Source organism: Corythoichthys intestinalis, chromosome 19 (genome assembly GCF_030265065.1).
Source record: "Corythoichthys intestinalis isolate RoL2023-P3 chromosome 19, ASM3026506v1, whole genome shotgun sequence".
Taxonomy (NCBI): domain Eukaryota; kingdom Metazoa; phylum Chordata; class Actinopteri; order Syngnathiformes; family Syngnathidae; genus Corythoichthys; species Corythoichthys intestinalis.
The window spans coordinates 39754533-39775193 of NC_080413.1; the positions used below are offsets into that span (position 1 = coordinate 39754533).

Consider the following 20661-nt stretch of genomic DNA (forward strand, 5'->3'; position numbering starts at 1 on the left):
TACCCTAACGTTACAGAAGTGGAAAAGGGGAGTACTTAAATTTTAATTTTCTGGACCAAATTTAACTCAGTACGGTTCTCACTTTTCCTAATTTAAAGGTTTTTATTCAATGGACCAAATTTAGCTTATTGTGTCTCTCATTTTTCCTAACTAAAGATTAACTTTATTTTTATTCATGGGGCCAAATTTAACTGAATGTATATCTCATTTTTCCTAGCGACAGGACTAACTTGATTGGTAGCCCGTCTAATTGATCATGAAAAATCGGTCTCAATGCACCTGTACAAAGAGGGCACTGTGAGCTGATGCCTATAGCCACGGGACCAAAGACAACCAAGGATTAACCCTTTGAGGCGGTATCATATTGTTTTAAAGAGTACTTAACAGGAGTCCTGAGGGGGACTTGCAAATTTCGCACATCCCTGTTTAAACTGTTCATCAATTGCTACATTTCTTCCACCACTTGATAAAGCTAAGTTCTAAGGCCACATCCATGTTTTTACGATCCCCTGTTGGGGCTCATGAGGGGGATCTAAGGGGAAAGGATATCATCATCGCACACACCATATAATTGTTTGCATTAGTCTAACACATATATAGTCTAACACATACATATGGTACAGGTTCTCGTAGGCACCGTCTAACTGTTTGCATTACTCTAACACACGTAATATAATTAATCAGGAAATGGTATCATTTTCATATTTACGTTAGGACTACACTACTAATATAAAATAAATATAACACCCAGAGGTTGCGCTAGACATTTTCGTTGTCAGTCATTTTGACTGACAGGGTCATAAAAATCCGGTCATAATCTATTTTTACCAGTCACTGAAATTTTTAAAATGATAATGATGACATATCTCTCTCGGCCTCTCCCGGGAGTCGAGCTGTCATCATCATTGTGGAACGCAAACGATATATGTTCGATATATGTCCATCAACGTACAAGTCAAGTTGTCTTCCCTTTTATAACAGCGTTTCCCAGCTGGAAACAAACGAATAAAAACTTAGCAACAGGCGGATAGCAGCAGTAGCAGAAGCTAGTTGTTGTAAAAACAATTAAACTTCGTAATTACAATCATCATCGTAATATCAATAGCAAAGGCAACAAGTTTCATGCGCCAGATTTTAGGTTTCGTATTTTTAGAGCACATTACCTTCCATAACAGCGGGGGCATGACTGCAGGAGCTGTCAGTTTTGTACATCTTCCGTCCCTCCTGTATGATGAGTACGAGCACCCATGGTTTGGAAATCAACATGGTACGAAGCATGAAGGCCTTGGCTTGGTTCTCCACCCGCCTACATCAAAATAACATTCCCGGGATCTTGTATAAAGACCTTCCAACTTCGATTCCACCGCCATTGACTTCAATGGTAAACAGGCGGAAACGGAAGGGGAAGGAAGACATAAGGAAGTAAACCGGTACCTCGAAAACTTGTCTATACACAGGCGGCAATCTAGTCCACCAATTGGATCACGCGCTGGCACACCGGGTGCACCAATAAGAACCTCGCGTTGATGTGTCAATCACGGTGCTGCCGCCAGATCCCGGTGACGCTACAATATTCTGACAGAATAGCCAACGACGTCATGCATTAAGAGAGACAATAGCTAATTAATATGCCACCCTGTGGTCTGGGGTGTGAATTGCAACCTGTCAAAATGACTGACGGACTTCAGTTTTTTCCGTCACCGTTTTAAAAAACCGGTCAACGACGGAAAATTTCCGGTTAACGCGACCCCTGATAACACCATAGTTTAATGAGAAGAAATCGAAGAGATACACAATGCCGTCTTATCACAAGATTGACGCACCAACTCTGGCAATCAGCTCTCCCAGCAAACTCCAAGGACAAAGCGCTTTGTATTAAAACAAGTACAACCAGCCCGGACAGCAAAGTTGATAGTGGGCGTCCCAATCCGCGCACGAACCTAAGCCGCCCAAAACCGGCCACAGAGGGGATGACCCAAAAGCAACGCCCAGAAACGCCTTCGACAAGGCCCGCCTCAGCAAAGACTTTAAAAAAGACTGGACACTGAGATAACACAGATTTTTTTCTGCTCGGAAACATGTAGCCTTGTTTTGGATCCAGAATTGTCCCTCCGTCGTCTGTTTTTGCCTTGTTTTTACCATTGTCGACGAATAAATTGTCAACCTGTTTTCGGTGAGTGTTCTTCAAGATTTTGAAACATGGAGTCAGTACAAAGGGTTAAAATAAGAGGACGCGCGAGATTCGGCCTTCCCGGCGGGCGCACACGGAGCAGCGTCAGCCGAGCGGCACTTGTTTTGGCTGGTGCTGTTCCCGGGTGCGTCTGGGCCGGGGGGGCGAAATTCAACAGCGTTCCAACAATACTATGGGTTAGTTTCCATTAAAGTGCTTGGTGCAGAGCAATATAAAGATAAAGTGTTCTCAGTGCCCCCACAATCCCACCATAAATAATAATAAATATTGACAGATTTACATAACCATTTATGCCCCACCCCACAGTGTCGAGTGCGTACTAATGAAAGCATAACCATAACAGCAATTTCAGTGTACTTGTGAATTCAGCAGTCTTATCGCCTGAGGGTACAGACTGTTTGCAAATCTTTTAGTACGGCTACTCAATGATCTGTACCTTCTACTGAGGGTAGAAGGAGGAACAGGCGATGGGCAGGGTGGTATTTATCCCGCAGGATGTTCTGCACTCTGTTTAGACAGCGTGTGTTGTATGTGTTACCTATCTCTGGGAGGGGGGTCCCAGTGATTTTCTCTGCTGTTTTTACCACCCGCTGGAGTGCCTGCTGGTCTGCTTTGGTGGAGCCTGCGTACCAAGCTAGAAATTCAGAACGCTGCTGATGGCACAGTTGTAGAAGTTCACCAGCAGCGGTCTGGGGATGTTGTAATTCCTCAGCTTCCTCAGGTAGAAGAGGCACTGTTGGGCCTTACCAACTACTGAGGCAATGTGATTGTTCCAGGATAGGTCCTCTGACATGGTCACCCCCAGGAACTTAAAACTGCTGACCCTCTCCACCACCTCCGAGCCAATGGTGAGAGGGCTATGGTGTTTGGGCTTGCACTTATGGAAGTTCACGATGATTTCTTTGGTCTTTTTAATATTTAGAACCAGGTTGTTCTTCCTGCACCATGACGCCAGATGTTGCACCTCTTTCCTGTAATCCGTCTCATCGTTGTTGGAGATAAGTCCAAGAACACTGGTATCGTCCGCGAACTTGACGATGAGATTGGAGGGGGAGGAGGCAGAGCAGTCATGGGTGAACAGAGTGTAGAGCAGAGGGCTTAGCACACAACCCTGGGGTGCCCCAGTGTTGATGGCAAGGGTGGAGGAGGTGTTATTACCCACTCTGACACTCTGTGTGCGGTTCGTGAGGAAGTCCACAATCCAGTTGCACAGGGTGGTGTTAAGTCCCAGCTGTTGGAGTTTGGGGCGTAGGCTGTATGGCCGGATGGTGTTGAAGGCCGAACTGTAATCCACAAACAGGAGGCGTGCGTAGGTGTTTTTAAGCTCCAGATGCTCCAGTAGTGCATGGAGCACTGTAGCGATGGCATCCTCTGTTTTGCGATTTTCCCTGTAAGCAAACTGATATGGATCATGTGATGGTGGTATGGCGGCCTTGATGTGGCTGATGACCGGTCTTTCCATACATTTAGCGGGGATGGGGGTGAGAGCCACTGGCCTGTAATCATTCAGGCCTGTGACCTGGGACTGCTTGGGGAGCGGGACAATTGTGGCAGCTTTGAAGCGGGCTGGGACCCAGGAAGTTGACAGCGAGGTGTTGTAGATGGAGGTGAAGACGTCAGTAAGCTCTGCAGCACACTCTTTGAGCACCCAGCCTGGCACTGCATCTGGTCCGGGAGCCTTCCTGGTGATAATGCGGCGCAGAGCACGCCTCACTTCGTGCTCAGTCAGGACTGGAGCAGGACCTGTGGAGGGGAGGGCATAAAAAGCATTTAAGTCCTCAGCCAAGGTGGGACTAGCTGGGAGAGGTGGTGTCTTCTTTTTATAGCCCATTATGGTCCGGATGCCCTCCCAGGCCTGCCTGGGATTTGCTGAGTCAGCAAACCTGGCTTCGATGTGCCTCCTGTGGTGCTGCTTGGCGATGTTAATCCCTTTCCTGAGGGCAGCCCTGGCTCTGCTGTACGCCTCCTGATCTCCAGACCTAAAAGCGCTATTCCTAGCTCGGATGAGCTGTTGAACTCTGTGTGTCATACAAGGTGGTGTGTTAGGAAACGCGGTGTAGTCTCCATGATGTTACATTGTCCACACAGAAGCATATATATTCCAGGACAGTGGAGGTGTAGTTGTCCAAAGTCTCTCGAGTGACAGTGCCCTGCTCTCTGAATACGTTCCAGTCTGTATGGTGGAAACAGTCCTGTAGCATAGGTAGCACTATGATCAGAGTCACAAGTAAGTCCCGAGTCTTACCTGTTGAGGGTAAGTCGAGTCGAGTCGAGTCACAAAGTTATGTCGAGTCGAGACTTGAAGTTATAATGATGGGTCATATCAAGTCAAATGTTGTAAAGATGAGTCGTGTCGAGTCAAAAGTGTTAACTTTCAAGATATACTGTATACAGGTAGTCCCCGGGATATAAACGAGTTCCGTTCCTACACTGGCGACGTAAACCGAATTTCCACGTATGTCGGAATCAACCCTTTAAGTTCCCCAAAATAACTATCCAAAAAGTCCAAAAGTATTGTATTTTGTTTAATGATGGAGGATACACTACCCTCTGGTGGCAGCGTTGGATCTGGCTGGACCGTCGCTTTATGACTGAGGAGCAGACTCTCATCTGACATGGATAAAGGACAGCTGCGCTCTGATTTGGCCCACAAAAGGCTGTAAGTTGTTTCGGCTAATATATGTGTGTGTATGCATTTGTAATTAAGTTTACAGATAAAGTTTGTGGAGTTATGTGTGAGAGATTTGCTATGAGAATTGTAAATACGACTGGGTGGCAAATCTTAAAACCATTAAGTACTGGCTTAAAGGTCCAGAAGAGACTTCAGTTCCAGTATGGTTGGAAATGGAGGCGAAGTCATCCAAGCCCGCGACACTGTCTTCCTTGGTTCACTCTACTATTACAAATCCTTTTGCATCATTTACACGGAATACATTTGTTCGAGTGACGTTAAAGATTTGGAACCTTCACTTAAGGGCAGTCTATCAATTATTTATGGCCAAATTTGTAGTTTACAAAATGTCTCTTTGACACCAATTAAAGCACTGGGGGAAAAGGAACTTGGGGTGATGATTTCGGAAGAAGTATGGGGGGGCTGCACTGAAAAAAGTTCATTCCTCCTCAATTTGCGCACGGCATGGGCTTATTCAATGCAAAATTATTCATAAAGCACACTGGACAAAGGATAGGTTGTCCAAAATCTATAAGGATGTTGCCTCTACCTGTGCACGATGTAACAGTTCACCAGCTAATCATGCCCACATGTTTTGGTCTTGCCCATCTTTATGTAACTTTTGGTTGGATGTAATTAAGACCGTTTCAGAGATATGTAGCAGACCCCACCATAGTGCTGTTTGGAACATCCTCATCTGTGTTAGAGTTATCAAAGATGAATCAGGATAGAATTGCCTTCAGTTACACTTTTGGCAAGGTGACTAATACTGCTTGCGTGGAAATCTCCCATCTCACCGTCCCATACGCTATGGATAAAGTCCATCTTAAATTGTGTCCACTTGGAGAAGATCCGGTGTACGCTTTGGGGCTCCAGGAACAAATTTTTCGAGCGGTGGACCCCTTTCCTGAAGTATGCTAGGGCCTTGAATTTGCCTCATATTCCGGATTAATGATACTTCCTTGTTTGTTTGTTTGTTTTCTTTCCCGTTAGTGATATGGTATGGGGCCGCCCCTCCCACCGGACCTAAGGTTCATATATGCATGGTTGTCTATTGATTTTTGGTGAGCGCTCTGGGGGGCTATCAGGAGCTGTTGAACTGCAGAGACATTGCCCTATTATACAGTATTTTATAAATGCCGAGGTGCTGTGTTTTTGTGTGTGTATGTGGTTTTTGTTTTTGGTTCTGCATGTATGCTTACACGTCAAAGTCACATAGTGTGTAAATTGGATTCCATTGCTGAGGAATGTATGTCAATTTAACTTGTGACTGGAAAACAACAAAAAGAATTAAAAAAAAAAAAAGTAAATACGTTAGCATTCGTAACATTTAAGATAGCGGACTTTTGTTAGGCAAATTAGGCTAATCTACTAAATTTACATATTGATCAGACTACATGGATGTTTGAACACCATTTGTTTGTGTCAAGTGTTTTATTGTTAAAATGTGTGTTGTTTTGAACATTATTATACATATGCGTGTTGCAGCTTTACAAATTGTCAAAAGTGAAGGAACTAAAAAGCTTCAAAAAGCACAGTTGTTTGATGTCTGTATAGCAAACTTCACATTTAGTGAGGACAGGACATGTCATATTAGTAATGTAAAGTAAAAAAAAATATGATACTATGAGGTACTAAAACGTGCTCTTTGTGCAATTAAAAAAAATTTAAAAAACGACATTTGAGTCTCTAAGGCCCTGGTCACATGATCTGTTCGGAAATTTTTTTAACGCATCATGAAATACTTTGCAGGATTCTTGGTCATTTCATTCATTTTTGTTTGTTTTATTGCAAATTTTAGAGACGACATTTTACCGGCTAGGTCTTTATTTTTAATTTATGTATAGGAAAGTCAATTTCAAACACTTTCTATATACCTTGTGTATAATTGTGCTGTAGAAATAGATTTGCCTTGCCTTGCGTCGACAAGATAACCCTGTCCTCCATCATAATTAGTGCTTCGCTCGTTCCCTTGCTTGGGCCAGTAAGGAGTTAGTGCCTGCCGAACTCCGGTTTTAGGCCACTGTTTTTCCGTGGAAACAAAAAACCTACGCCAACTTTGGCACAACCTTCAACTAGCACTAGCACAAGCTCGGTGGAAAAGTGGTAATGGAGCCACGTTTTAAAACACGTGGGAAGTTTTGGCTCTCTCAGTTAAAAAGGTTCCCAGTCTCTGCTCTAACTGATTTTTTTGTTCTATCTTCCAGGGATGTCATGAGGTTGGGTATTACACTGGAGGACCATCAGAAAATGATCATGAGCAGCATTCAGACAATGAGATCCCACATGTTGAATCTTCACAAAACAGGAGTTCAGGTCTGATAAGAGCAAATTAAGAACTTCTATGAAATGAATATCTGATTTCGGACTCATGCAGTTGTGAGTAAAAGAAATAAAATCATGATATCGTGGGCACCAAGGAGAGGAAAAATAGGGGAAAATTACAACAATGGCAAACTCTATTTTTTCACACACATATCTCAAATATATTAGAATAATATTTTTAACATAACGAACTAGTCACCTGAACCTTTCTGCAATGTATTTTTTTCAAAGAAGTAAAAGTACATTGTCTTTTTTTTCAGATTTTTTTCCTAAATTCCATTTTGCATACAGTTCTTATGTCCTTCTTCTTAGATTTAGAAACAGGGTATAAACAGACTGAAACCTACCAAAGGTGGATTTTCTATTAACATATCTTGTACAGTGGATTGTAAATTGTTTAGCATTAAAACACGTTTCATTGGAATCATTCAAAACACTGATTTAGTCCAACGTGGAACATGGAGTCTTAAACAAAGTATCATTACTAATCAAAGTCATCACAAAGTGTTAATTGAACCTAGAACCCAATTGCACTCGCCCCAATATCTTCTTTTGGCATAATTTTCCTTAAATGTTGCACAGTTCCATTTAAATATTTCAGTTGAAGATTGAGAAAGGTGGCCTTATTGGTGCCCTGGGAAAGGTGGACAGTGGACTCTCATGATACGTGCGCAACCCATTCCACGACCAAGCTGGTAACATGAATGTGGTCCTCTCTTGAATGCATTTTCTCTACAAGAAATAATTGACTTCCAGTTAATGCATACAACACCTACCATGACACCTAGATCCTTCCATCCATCCATCCATCCATCCACCATCCATCCATCCATCCATCCATCCATCCATCCATCCATCCATCCATCCATCCATCCATCCATCCATCCATCCATCCATCCATCCATCCATCCATCCATCCATCCATCCATCCATCCATCTTCAAGCACTTCAACTGGGGGATCCTGAGGTGCTCCCAAGCCAGTGTAGAGATATAATCCCTCCACCTCGTCCTGGGCCTGTCTCGAGGTCTCCTCCTAGCTGGATGTTTTAGGAACACGTCCCGAGGGTGCCGTTCTGGTGGCACCTGCACCAGATGCCCGAACAACCTCAACTAACTCCTTTCTACACGAAGGAACAGTGAGTCGACTCTAAGCCTCTCGCGAATAGCACTTTCTCACTCTGTCTCTACGGGAGACGCTATCTATCCACCTAAGAAAATCCATTTCATCTGCTTGTACTCGCCCGATGGCCTCGTTCTTCAGTCAGGCGGCTTCCCTCACCACTGGGGGTCCACCACGGTGTTCGGGGTTACTGCCCTTGAGGCACCTTAGACCTTAAGACCACATAGCTCCCAGCTGCAGCTTCAGCAAGGAAGCTTTGAACAAAGACCACTCACGTTCAATGTCCTCAGCCGCCACAGGGATGTGACAAGCTCCTTCAGAGGTGGGAGTTGAAGGTCGCGCGGACAGTCTTCCTCCAGACATTCCCAGTTCACCCGCACAACTCGTTTGGGCTTACCAGGTTTGTCCAGAGGCTTCCCCCACCAACGAACCCAACTCACCACCCTCTGGTGATCGGTTGACAGCTCTGCCTCTCTTTTCACCTGAGTGTCCAAAACACACGAATCTAAGGTCAGATGATACGATCACAAAAGTGATCATTGACCTTTGACCTAGGGTGCTCTGGTACCAAGTACCACATGAGCATCCTTTGTTTGAACATGATGTTAGTCATTCACAATCAATAACTAGCACAGAAGTCCAACAATATAACACCACTCGGGTTTAGATCAGGGAGGCCGTTCATCCCAACCACGCTCCTCCAGGTATCTGTCACTGCGTGTGCATTGAAGTCACGCAGGAGGACAATGGAGTCCCCTACACGCGTCCAGTCAAGGATCCCATTCTAGGTCTCCAAAAAGGCTGAATACTCTGAACTGCTATTCGGTGCATATGCACAAACAACAGTCAGAGTCCTCCCCCTCCACCGCACAACCTTGAGGCTTAGGAAGGCGACCCTCTTCTCAAAGAGAACTCCCACGCAGCGGCGCTCAGCCGGGGACTTGTGAGTATCCCACACCCGCCCAGCGCCTCATGCCTGAGGCAACTCCAGAGAAGATCAAAGTCCAAACCCTGTCCAGGAGTTTGGTTCCAGAGCCCGGGCTATGTGTGGAGGTAAGCCCGACCAGGTCTTTTCCGTAGCACTCCACCTCCAGCATGAGCCCTGGCTCCTTCCCTGTCAGTGAAGTGACGCTCCACGTCCTCAAAGACAACTTCTGCTGCCTGGGTCTGGTCTGCGAGACCCCCCTCACTTCACTGCCACCCAAATGGCAACGCACCCGACCCCATCGGTCTGCCCAGCAGGTGGTGGGCCCACAGAGGTGGGGAAAAGCTACGTTGCTTCTTCAGGCCTGGCTCCAGACGTGGGAACAAGGCTTCCTCCAGGCTGGGACTCACGTTTCCTCCCTCTATTTGTCATGGTGTTTGGTGAACCATGCTTTGTCTGGCCTTCACCTGAGACCTGTATACCTTGGGTGACCCCACCATGAGCACAAGACAATATAGCTCTCAGGATCATCAGGGCTCACAAACCATTCCACCGCGATAGGGTGATGATTCCTCAGAGAAATTGACGCCTAGATGTTATCCCTAAATAATAATTCAAGGCATTATTTTTAAGGCGAAATCATTTTGAAAAGCAATTAAAAGTATTAAAAAATGGTATTTATATACAAGCACTTACCATGATGGCTGAAGTCTTCTAGCGAGCCAGCCAAGTGGGAGAACAAGTGAACAGACAGCCATACATACACCGTAACGTTAAAGGAAACAACATAACCTTAACAAAAGCTTGGTCTAAGTAAACTGGGGGACATAGTTAATATTCACTTGTAAGCACAAATGATTCGGATGCCCTTTGATAAAAAAATTAGACAACGAGGAATAGCGGCAGGTGGGGAGATGGGAGACTCTTCGGGTGTCAAAGCGAAGAGAGAGCTCGCATGCCAACTGGCGGGATGCCGAGGCAATCGGACACGCCACACGAGTGAGAGGCTTTTCTGGATTTTGCTCGCATTGTAAAAATTTGAACGCATAGAGAGACTTGGTTTCTCTTCTGACAATGCACGTATCGTGAAAAACTCGTAAGTAGGGTTGTTCCGATCATGTTTTTTTGCTCCCGATCCGATTCCGATCGTTTTAGTTTGAGTATCTGCCGATCCCGATATTTCCCAATCCGATTACTTTTTTTTGCTCCCGATTCAATTCCAATCATTCCCGATAATTTTTCCCGATCTTATACATTTTGGCAATGCATTAAGAAAAAAATGAATAAAACTCGGACGAATATATACATTCAACATACAGTACATAAGTACTGTATTTGTTTATTATGAAAATAAATCCTCAAGATTTACATTATTAACATTCTTTCTGTGAGAGGGATCGACGGATTGAAAGACTTGTAATTCTTAAAGGACAGATGTGACTTTGTATATTGTGACTAAATATTGCCATCTAGTGGATTTTTATGAGCTTTCAGTAAATGATAATTCAGGCATTTAACTTCTGCCCAAATGCATGATGGGAAGTGCACACATGACTGTGCGTAGTGCTACCAGTTGAGATATCTTCTCTGCGTTGGGAAATAACATAGGGTGTTAATTAAAAGATCAATTATTACCTTGCTTCCCCACATTGCCTCCCACGATATTTCTAATCGTAGGGAAAGGGATTGTAGGGCTGTAGCCAATTAATAAAGGCTTCAAAGGCTGCCAAAGTTCACTCTACTCATTTGACGCTGCCTATTAGCTCTCTTTATAGATAAAAGGGCGCCATTACAGATTGAGCGCGACAATGCGTGAGTGGGTCATGCAACGCATGCATTAATTGCGTTAAATATTTTAACGTGACACATTTTTAAAAAAACTCATTACTGCCATTATCGGGATAAACTTGATAACCCTACCTTAAGCCTAAACTAAAGACTCTGGATGAGTGTAACATATTATGTCTGTAACGTTAAATACAATTACAAAACGATTTAATTAAAAAATATATATTAAAAAAAGGCATGTCCGATATTTTTTTTGCCGATTCCGATACTTTGAAAATGACGTGATTGGAGCCGATCGGGACATCTCTACTCGTAAGGTGAATTGCTCGTATCATGAGGGTCCACTGTTGTTTTTCTTTGCTGAACGTGCAATGCAACAACAGTTTGAAGCTACAAATGCTTGTGTGCAAAGAACTACTGTAGATAAAGCAATAATGACAAAGTTTATAAATGATCTTCACTTGAGATTTCTTAAGTGCCAGTTGTGTGTGCTGAGAGTAGAAATCCCTTTTGTAAAAATGCATTCAGTCTCTGGAGGTTTATATTTGTATCCACCAAACATGCTGCCTGATAATCAATAGTGTTGTATTATCAAAATTGCTTGACTAGGAACTGAGCTGCAGACATGGATTTGGATGTTTAACATCTACAGCGTTATTTATTTACAGCTGGAAATAATGTTTTAATTGCATTTGATTCACTCCTTGTGATTTTATATGAACTAGAGGCTCATAATTGCTCTAAAACCGCTTTTCAACTTGCTACTACCAGCTCAAACCTTGAAAACATTTCCAGTAGAGTGTTTACAATGTGTTGCCGAAGCACTATGGTGAAATCTGTTTCTGCACTGATTTTTTGTATCTTTTCAAAGAAACGTGAATTCACATTTTTACTGCTTTATGTAAAGCACCAAAAGTAAAAATAAATCAATCAATGATTAGGTCACAGGCAGCTCCGTTTTCTTCTGACGTGGTACTTCATCTGCTTCAAATGGAGTATTTTAAAAATCAGGGAAATTAATCAAATACTTGGAGCTATGTGCCTAATTTAATGGATTGTCTTGAGTATGTTGTTAATTGGATCCATGTTTTTAACTAGACAGGGGAGGGGGGTCTATCCATTATCTGAACTGCTACTTTTCGAATCTTTCAGTGGGAGGCAGTTTAACTCTGAACTGGCCCACAGGACAGGAAAATAACTTAAATTTTATTTATGTAAAGCACTTTAAAACAGAAGATGTGGGCACAAAGTGATGTACATGATCTGCAAGGATTAAAAAGAAATACTAAAATAAAATACATAGAACAAACGATAAAAGAACAAACCATGAAATATTAAAAATCATGTCCCATACAGGGTTAAAAGCCAGGGTATAGACTTCATAATGATCTTCACGGGGCGCGGGGCCAATTAATCGGGGGCCTGCATTGTTGGCGTGGCCATCAAAGATGACCGACTGGAATCACTGCTTTTTTCGTTGAAAATTCTTGTGAATAAATGCTTAAATCCCTGAATTCTTTATAGATATGGACGTAAAACTGTCTCAATTCTCGGTTAAAAGCAAAAACAAAACAAAACAAAAATATAACATGCACTTAGCATTTATTTTACGAAAATATGTCGAAGTACCATGCTAGTCTGTCAATGCGGCCGCCGCCATATGTAAACGGAGCTTTTCTGGTGAAAATTATTGTAAATAAATGCTTAAATCCCTGAATTCTTTATAAATATGGACGTAAAACAGTCTCGATTCATGGTTCGAAGCACAAAAAAAAAAGTGCAGTTAGCATTTATTTTACGGAAATATATCGAAGTACGATGGTAGTCTGTTAGTCAATGTGGCGACCGCCTTATGTAAACAGAGCTTTTACAGAGCAGGTAGCATTTATTTTACGTAAATATTGCAAAGTATAATGCCAATGCTGTAGCGGCTAATTTCTCCCATTGATTTTTTTCACGTTACAAAATGCATGCTTGGTACGAGAAATATAATAATTGCCTTGAATCCTCGAACAAATCACTCCTGAGACAATCCTTCCTGTTTGTATGCTGTACAGCTTTCGTACTTTTTTAACATTAATCCGGCGTTTGATCGCTGCATGTGTCGCTGCCACCGACCGTGAATTACTGAATCGGATTTTTGGATGGCCCCCTAATTGAAGGCGTGGCGCACTGAAGGTCGAATCTGATCCGTCAATGTCATTATGAAGTCTATGCCCAGCGAGTCAAAGTGAGATTTAAACTGGACATTGATGGGGCCTGTCTAATGTGCTAAGGCAATTCGTGACGGTGTCCAGAACCAGCAACGGAGAAAGCTCTGTCGCTTCTGAGCTTTCGCTTTGTCCCCGTTACTTTCAGGAGGAGTAGATCAGCTGACCTTAGAGACTTGGCAAGAGGTCAGCGAGGTAGAGCGGACGCTAAAATGTGCTCGTCGTTTGTACATTCAAAAGTCATGCAGCAGCTTTCTGCACTAACTGGAGATGCTTAATGGAGGATTGGGTTGCACAACTTTAATTAAAGATTCTGGACACTGGTACTGACAATTTTGAAGATGATCTTTTTTTTTTTTTTATATCTTCTGTTAAAATTCAGGATTTTTAGATAGGATATAGGTTATTTACAAGAAAAAATATTAACAAAAATTTGAGGAAAAAATACTAGTCCGCGTGAATTACAATGTTTAAATAATACTTAGCAGGAAAACAACTTATATTATTTGGATTTGGTGATTGACATTGAAATAAGTGTCATAAACACATGGATTATTTCAAAGAATGCAGCATTGTCAGCACTGTATGTTCTAATTGTAAATCTTGTACATGTTGGGGTTTTTTGGGGTTTGTTTTACAAATACCCAGTAGAGAGCTCTGAATACATTAAAAGTGCACAATATATGTATATTTTCCTGATTTTTCCTGTCCCTAGCAACATTTTAGTTATACATTTACACTTTTTCTTTTAGGACCTAAGTTGAGTGATAGGATTTCATTTTTACTAATGATATACTTTGTGCTGTATTCATCTTTGCCTTTTAAATGTGAACAGTCATTCAAGTGAGTATTGAGTATTTATTTTTCAGGATTTCTCATCAGCAAGCATGTCAAGTACATTGAATAGATTTATTCTTTTTAGACAAACTTCCTCTGACTAGAACTTGATTTTTTTTTTCAATTGATTGTACATATATATTTGAAAATATAATTCAACCTCATAATGTTGTGGGTCTGTTTCATGAGTCATGTATTTTATCATTTTAATGCTTGAAAAATAACTGCATTGTCACTGCTATTGATATATCGAGTTGCATGTACTAGACCACAAAGGCACATTTAGAGGCATATTTTCACATCCCATCTAAATTTTCTCTGAATGTCAGGTGTGTAACACGTTACTGTAATAATTACAGTTGTGACTTTTTAAGCGATATCCCGATGTTGGCTAACTCCAAAGTCCGATACCAATATCAAACCAATACTAAGGATGTCCTGATCGCATATTTTTGCACCCGAGTACGAGTCACTTGATTTTGGGGACGATTTTCACGGAGGTTCATTTGACATGCTTAGAAATACATCGACATTGTTTATTCTTATCATTCTTTGACAGAATTCAAATCGTAGCTGGTAATTGTTTTCCCTCAGTCGTTAGACTATCTGCAGATTGTGTCGATGAAATTTTTAATCAAAAGAAATCTGCGAACATTCTCCCGGGACACTTCGACGGCAGCTGGTTAACTTACGAACTGAACGCCGTGGGCGTCTGTGGAGTGCCGGCACTTCTTGGCCGTCCTGTTGGTTTCTTCTTTAGGGCAGATCCAGTCTCTTCAAGTTATTAATCCAATATTTTATCATGTGTTCTAATGGAAAGCACCATGGTCAAAAACAACGGAACTCCCTCTTAGCAGCTGCCCTACTATCCATATTTATAAAACGTTGGCTTAAACACGGTTTTGCTCATTCCACTGATCCATGGTTACTAAAATGGCGAAATGTTTACTTGCTCACAGTGTTGGCACTTGCTCATGTCGGGCAATACACACTTCAAAAGTTCCCGTTTTTTGGGTCACCCTGTTTAACTCGAACAGTTCAGCGAGAATCCCTCCAATGTGTCAACTGTCTCTTTACGTAGGATTCCATCAGGTCTCATGAACCATCTACACACTATGCGGATGGCACAACGCCAGTGATGCCTCATGTGCGCCAGGCTTAAAGGGAACCACGGATAGAAGGACATGTAGTTCTTAAAAGAAAAATCTTAGTACGAGTTAATAATAATTTGATATTAAAATCCCTCTTCATGTTTTCGGTTCAATAAATTTTTGTAAAATTATTTTAACTAGTAGGTCGCCATTGTTTTTGACGTCGCTGGGCAGTGATGTCACATGGCCGGAATTTCACGTGTCACTCTTTAAAAAAAAAAAAACTGTCACTCTTTAATTATGTAAGGTAGTGATTTGAAAACACCACAAGGTGTCAATGGCGAGTTTTAAAATAATTAGGGCTCAAGCCAATGAGTATGTTTTGTCCCTTGACTGACGCCGTAGTAAGCAGAGAGAAAGGCTGGTGGACACAGGCGTTAAGATTCGTAGCTCGGACCGTTTATTGGCGTAACCTTCGGCAACTCCTTCACAACAAACATAAGTATCATATAGTAAAAATAATATTCATGTCTCTCAAAAAATAATGTTCACAAAAAGAAAACTGTTTCAATCTGTATTAATGAGGCCCTATTCTCACTCAGTTAAACAACAATGCAAAGAGAATTGGCATTCAGAAATTCACAATCCAAAGAGATATGCAGAATACACATGGCGGAAAACACTCAAGTGACTTGAAGTTCCGCTGTGAGACCCCCAATTTGGCCAAATTTTAAAACTGTCCGATATGCATGTGTGATACAACATTGGAAAGCTTAAAATCTTTTTTTTCTGGGAGAAGGAAATTTTTTAACATGAGGGCATTTAAAAAAAAAAAAAAAAAAAAAAAACATTTTTAACAGCAAAACCCTATCCGGAGGCGAGAGCAGAATTACAGACGCCATGACTTTGATGAGATATTATCGCGTACTCACCTTGTTTCGACCCAAAAACTCATGTTGCATGTATCACTGAGTTTCAAGACACAGCTGTGAATGGCCACAGATGGATTTTTTGGGGAATTTTAAGGGTGAAACATGGTAATATAAAAAGGGTCGCGATGCAGAAATCGCTGACATCAAGGAATGGTCGAGAGTTTCTTTTTCATATATTTACCCTTATAAACGTTCTTTTCTTTTTTTCAATATTTTTTTGTTTGGATCCATTATTTATCATCTAACATATCAGAGAAAATGTGACAGTAACAAAAAAAATACAATTAAGTGATAGTTATGAGGTAGATAGCCGTGACTTTTTTACAGATGCCATTTTTTTCATTGTGACGTCATTTGCTTAAAAGTTTGAAATATGCAAGTGAATCATTTTTTAAAGTTGTTTTTTTTTTAAACGAAATATTAGACATCAATTAATTATACTAAACTAAAAATGACAGACATTCTGAATAATAAATATAATCACCTTTGTTTTTGCGATTGCGCGATGTCTGTAAACGGGGGTTTCCAGGGTAAGACGGACAAAATAGTTCGGGGGGTTAATGCGCGATGAATCTGCTACAGTATTGCAGCATATAGAGATATTGTTCTATCAAACACAACAGTTGTTTTGACTTAAAATACAGCAGTTTCCTTTAAAGAGGAGTGCAAGAGCAGAAGCTGTTTTTTCAGTCTTGTCTGTGTTTTCCGCCACATAAAACTTACTCTGACTTTGGTCAAACTCTAAACATTTTAGCTACTCGTTTAGCTCAACAAATACACTGGATGGCAATATTTAGTCACAATATACAAACTATGATGCTGGGAACCATTATCATGAGTCTTGTTTGTTGTTAAGACAACACTCAAATGAAAGTAAATCACAATGGACCGGCACTAAACAGGAAAGTAAGGCGTCAGTCGAGGGACAAAACGCCTTCAGTGGCTTCTTCTTATTAATTTAAAACTCGCCATTGACACCTTGTGGTGTATTTAAATCACTACTTTACATAGTTAAAGAGTGACACTGTGAAGTACGGCAGCGTGGCCATAGGATGTCACCGCCCTGCGACATCAACAACAATGGCGAGTAACTAGTTTATTTGTTATTTAAAATTTTACAAATGTTATTAAAACGAAAACATTAAGAGGGGCTTTTATATCAAATTATTATAACTCGTTCTAACGCTTATCTCTTAAGTACTACATGTTTTTCTATCCGTGTTACCCTTTAAAGGCTTTTTCAGACAAGTGTTAGCCTACGTATACTTGCCTTTATGCATACAAGTGTGTTAACTGTGTACATTTATGTTGTCGTGAACTTTTGTATCATGATTATATCATTCTTAACAGTCTAAAGAAACAAACGGGTGGAATGCATGCAGAATTTCCCTTTCTTGTGTGATAAAGTACTCTAAAAATAAGTAAAACTCTGAACAACTGGTGGAATAAATTGTTAAATGCATCTCATCCATTTTTTCCATTTTAAACTCTCGCAGGAGAAAAGGATTTTTAGGATTAGATCCAGGTCACTGGCTTTGCATGCATTGTCTTCCGTGTAACGTAAAAATCATTCAATGGATCAGCTTTTTGCACAAATGTGATCGCTAAAGCCTGCCTTCATTTTTTATAAGACAAATGGACGCTGCCACTTTCCATGTCTATATATTTTTTTGGGTGTTCACAGTGTTATTTTTAAAATTCTTGCCTCTTAACTGTCCATTGTCAAATCTGGAAATGAACACAAAAATAGCATTAAAACAGGAATAAGTCTGAGATGCAAGTCAAATTCAGTGTCAACATACAGGTTATTAGGTTGATAGGTGGTCTCGTCAAGTCCCGAGACAGGACACATGACCGTTGTACTGTCCACCTTGACAGATTCTTTGACAGCCATTCACATTCAACAAGCTGCAGAGACGTCAAAAAACACATCTGAGAGTACAGAGGCTGGCAGGGGACATCATGCTGCCTTGATTGACATAGTCATAGACAAACAAGTCATAGCAGGAGAATCATTGATAAATGTGCTTTCTTAAAGCAGAAATGTGAAGTAAGGTTGGCCAACCATGTTTTTGAATAATATCAGTGGCTGAACTGTTATAAGCATATTTTCGTTATTTTTTATAACGCAACCCTTCCAGATTCTTTGTTTAACCCATAGCAACGCCCTTGACAACGAAAATTCTTTTCTTCGGAAATCTTCGGAAATTACGTCACACCTAAAAATGCGAGGTTAAGTCCGCCATAGAACAGTATTGTTTGTTGCATTGCTTCTCGGTAAGATACCACGGCAGTGTGTGGCGATCTTTTGTTCTCACTCAAACGAAAAGTTGTATGAGTGGCCAAAGGATAGCAGGGCATCAATGGACATCTTTCGTTCGCACGAAGCAAATGAATTTCACGCCATCATCGAGTAGTGTTCTCTGCTGCAAACACTTCGAAGATGCCTGCTTCCTTAACCAGTCTGCTTATAATCAAGGATTTGCCAAAAACTAAGTGTGATTTTTGGATAGATGACTGATGACTTTGTCAAAGCAGAGCTGCCAACTGTTGTGGAATGAACAGTATAAGCTAGCGACGTTAGCCGAAAGTTAACTCGTGGCAATCCCCAATCATAGTTGTTGTTGCGTTCGCTAGGTTAAGCGTGTTTAAATTGTGCGTCATCTACGATCTTGTCCGAAAGGGTTAATCCACTGTCAATCGGGAAAGGGGTGTGGATGTGCATATAAGCGGGTCGACGTCGCGGTAATTCACGGTCACGTTGCAGTAAGAGACACACACCGCCGGTGAGTTTGTGCACATTTATTTGTATTTGCATTATGTAATTCCACCTTCGTGCTTCAAGCATTGTATTGCATTGCACTTGTACGGTTCGCCATTTCTTTCACGGTGATCGCTTGATAGCGTTCTAGTTTGAGCCACTGACAGGTGACAATAATATGCGTGTTGCTTTTAATGTCTGGCAGCGAATCAGTGAGCGCGCAGGTCACGCAGTGAATCATGGGAAATGTAGTCTCGGGACAACACTGAAGTAGTGCTTTGTAATCTGTTCGCTTGTCTGAAAAAAATACATTTCCTCACGGCATTAGACGCCACTTCCTGCCGAGAGCCCCGAGCCGTGTTGTACTGTTAGCTTCATGTGTTAATAAAGAAACGAATTTGTCAGCACGTCGTGTGTTCGATACATTTGTAAACAAAAAGCTCATAATAAGACACTATGCACGATCCGTTTAAGAGATACTGTAGTAGTAGGAGGCGAGGAGGAGATCTGCGAGAAGCAAAACTTTGCGGTCGAATGTGGCGGCAGTCCGCTATTATTTTGTTTTCTTGTTGTTGCCACAATAAAGTGGAGAAAGCCATCAACGACTCATCTCCTTCTTTCCCCCCAAACTTTTTTATATTATTATTTTATATGCACGAGAGCTGCCGGATCTGCCTAAATGAACATGAAGTCTGATTTTTCTTTTTTTAACAATGTCATCAGATAGACAAAAACATAAAATTATGTGCAAAGGCCTGCATCTTCAAATCATGAAAATAATAACAGCCTATATTTTACCAATCTTGTAATCTCGATGGGTCTTGTATCCATTACATTTCAGATAGTCTAGGCACATTGTTTGCATCCTGATTAGCGTCTGGCTAATACATGTTAGGTCCAACATAAAATTCCAAGCTCTTCCTCTTCCTCCAACTCTTCAAAAACTTTGATCTCCTCCCTTGCGCTCGATCTATCACTTATATCGCTGTTTGAATCATTGTTTGAAGGGCTTTGTATGGCGGCCGTATTTATGGAGCTGCCATCGCTGTTCCCGGTGTGACGTATCACTTCCGGGTTCATCCCCTTTCAGGCTCGAACTTCGGAAACGCAATTATTTTGTCAAATATACAACATATAAATTATTTTTTCTTGTTTTATTTGTTGGACAATGTAACACTTTAATTGTGACCTTATTTGGCATGTGAAGTACTTACTTCACATTTCTGCTTTAAAGTCTCCCCAAGCTTCAGATAGAGCCCACCCATATGCTAATGACAGTCAACCACCACAAAACCATCTAATTTCACCTCTAACAATCATCTTGTATGTTGGTGCTGTCCGAGGGTCCTGTGTGCCAAGGAGGTGCCTTTTGGGCACCACACCAGGCCCGGAGGTGGGCGGTGGGCAGGGGCGTAGGTTTGGTCTCAACTTTGGTAGGGACGATATCACAGCATAACCTGCATGTACACTTTTTACTGGGGACAGGACATTAATAAGACCAAACAGATTATTGAACGGGGTTCAGGCAGGGCTACATGTCTCACGAATATGAACCTAATTAATTGATAGGCAAAACGATCAATGCAATTTAAATCTGTATTGTTTTATACCAACTTTCATATGTATTGGTTCAGGTGAAACAACATTCAATTCAAACCTTTGTTTTCAACAACTACCAAAGAAAATTTTTGAAGTCAAAGTCCCTTTATTAAAAAAGCTTTCCAAGAAAGGGTCCACACCTGGGAGACACTGGAGCACCCCTGGACTCAAAATGAGAATATTTTAATATAAAAGTGATTTGTGCAAAAA

The 20661-nt window shown here is 41.4% G+C and overlaps 1 protein-coding gene across 2 annotated transcripts in view; it reads left to right on the forward strand.

Moving 5' to 3' along the window:
- epha7 (eph receptor A7) overlaps nucleotides 1-16013 on the forward strand; it is an 88442-nt gene extending 72429 nt beyond the window's left edge. For both annotated transcript variants that reach the window (XM_057822467.1, XM_057822466.1), the window contains one exon: nucleotides 7070-16013. In XM_057822467.1, the coding sequence (XP_057678450.1) occupies nucleotides 7070-7184 (115 nt within the window). In that variant the 3' untranslated portion in view covers nucleotides 7185-16013. The remainder of the gene's footprint in view (nucleotides 1-7069) is intronic.
- Nucleotides 16014-20661: the final 4648 nt, after the last annotated feature.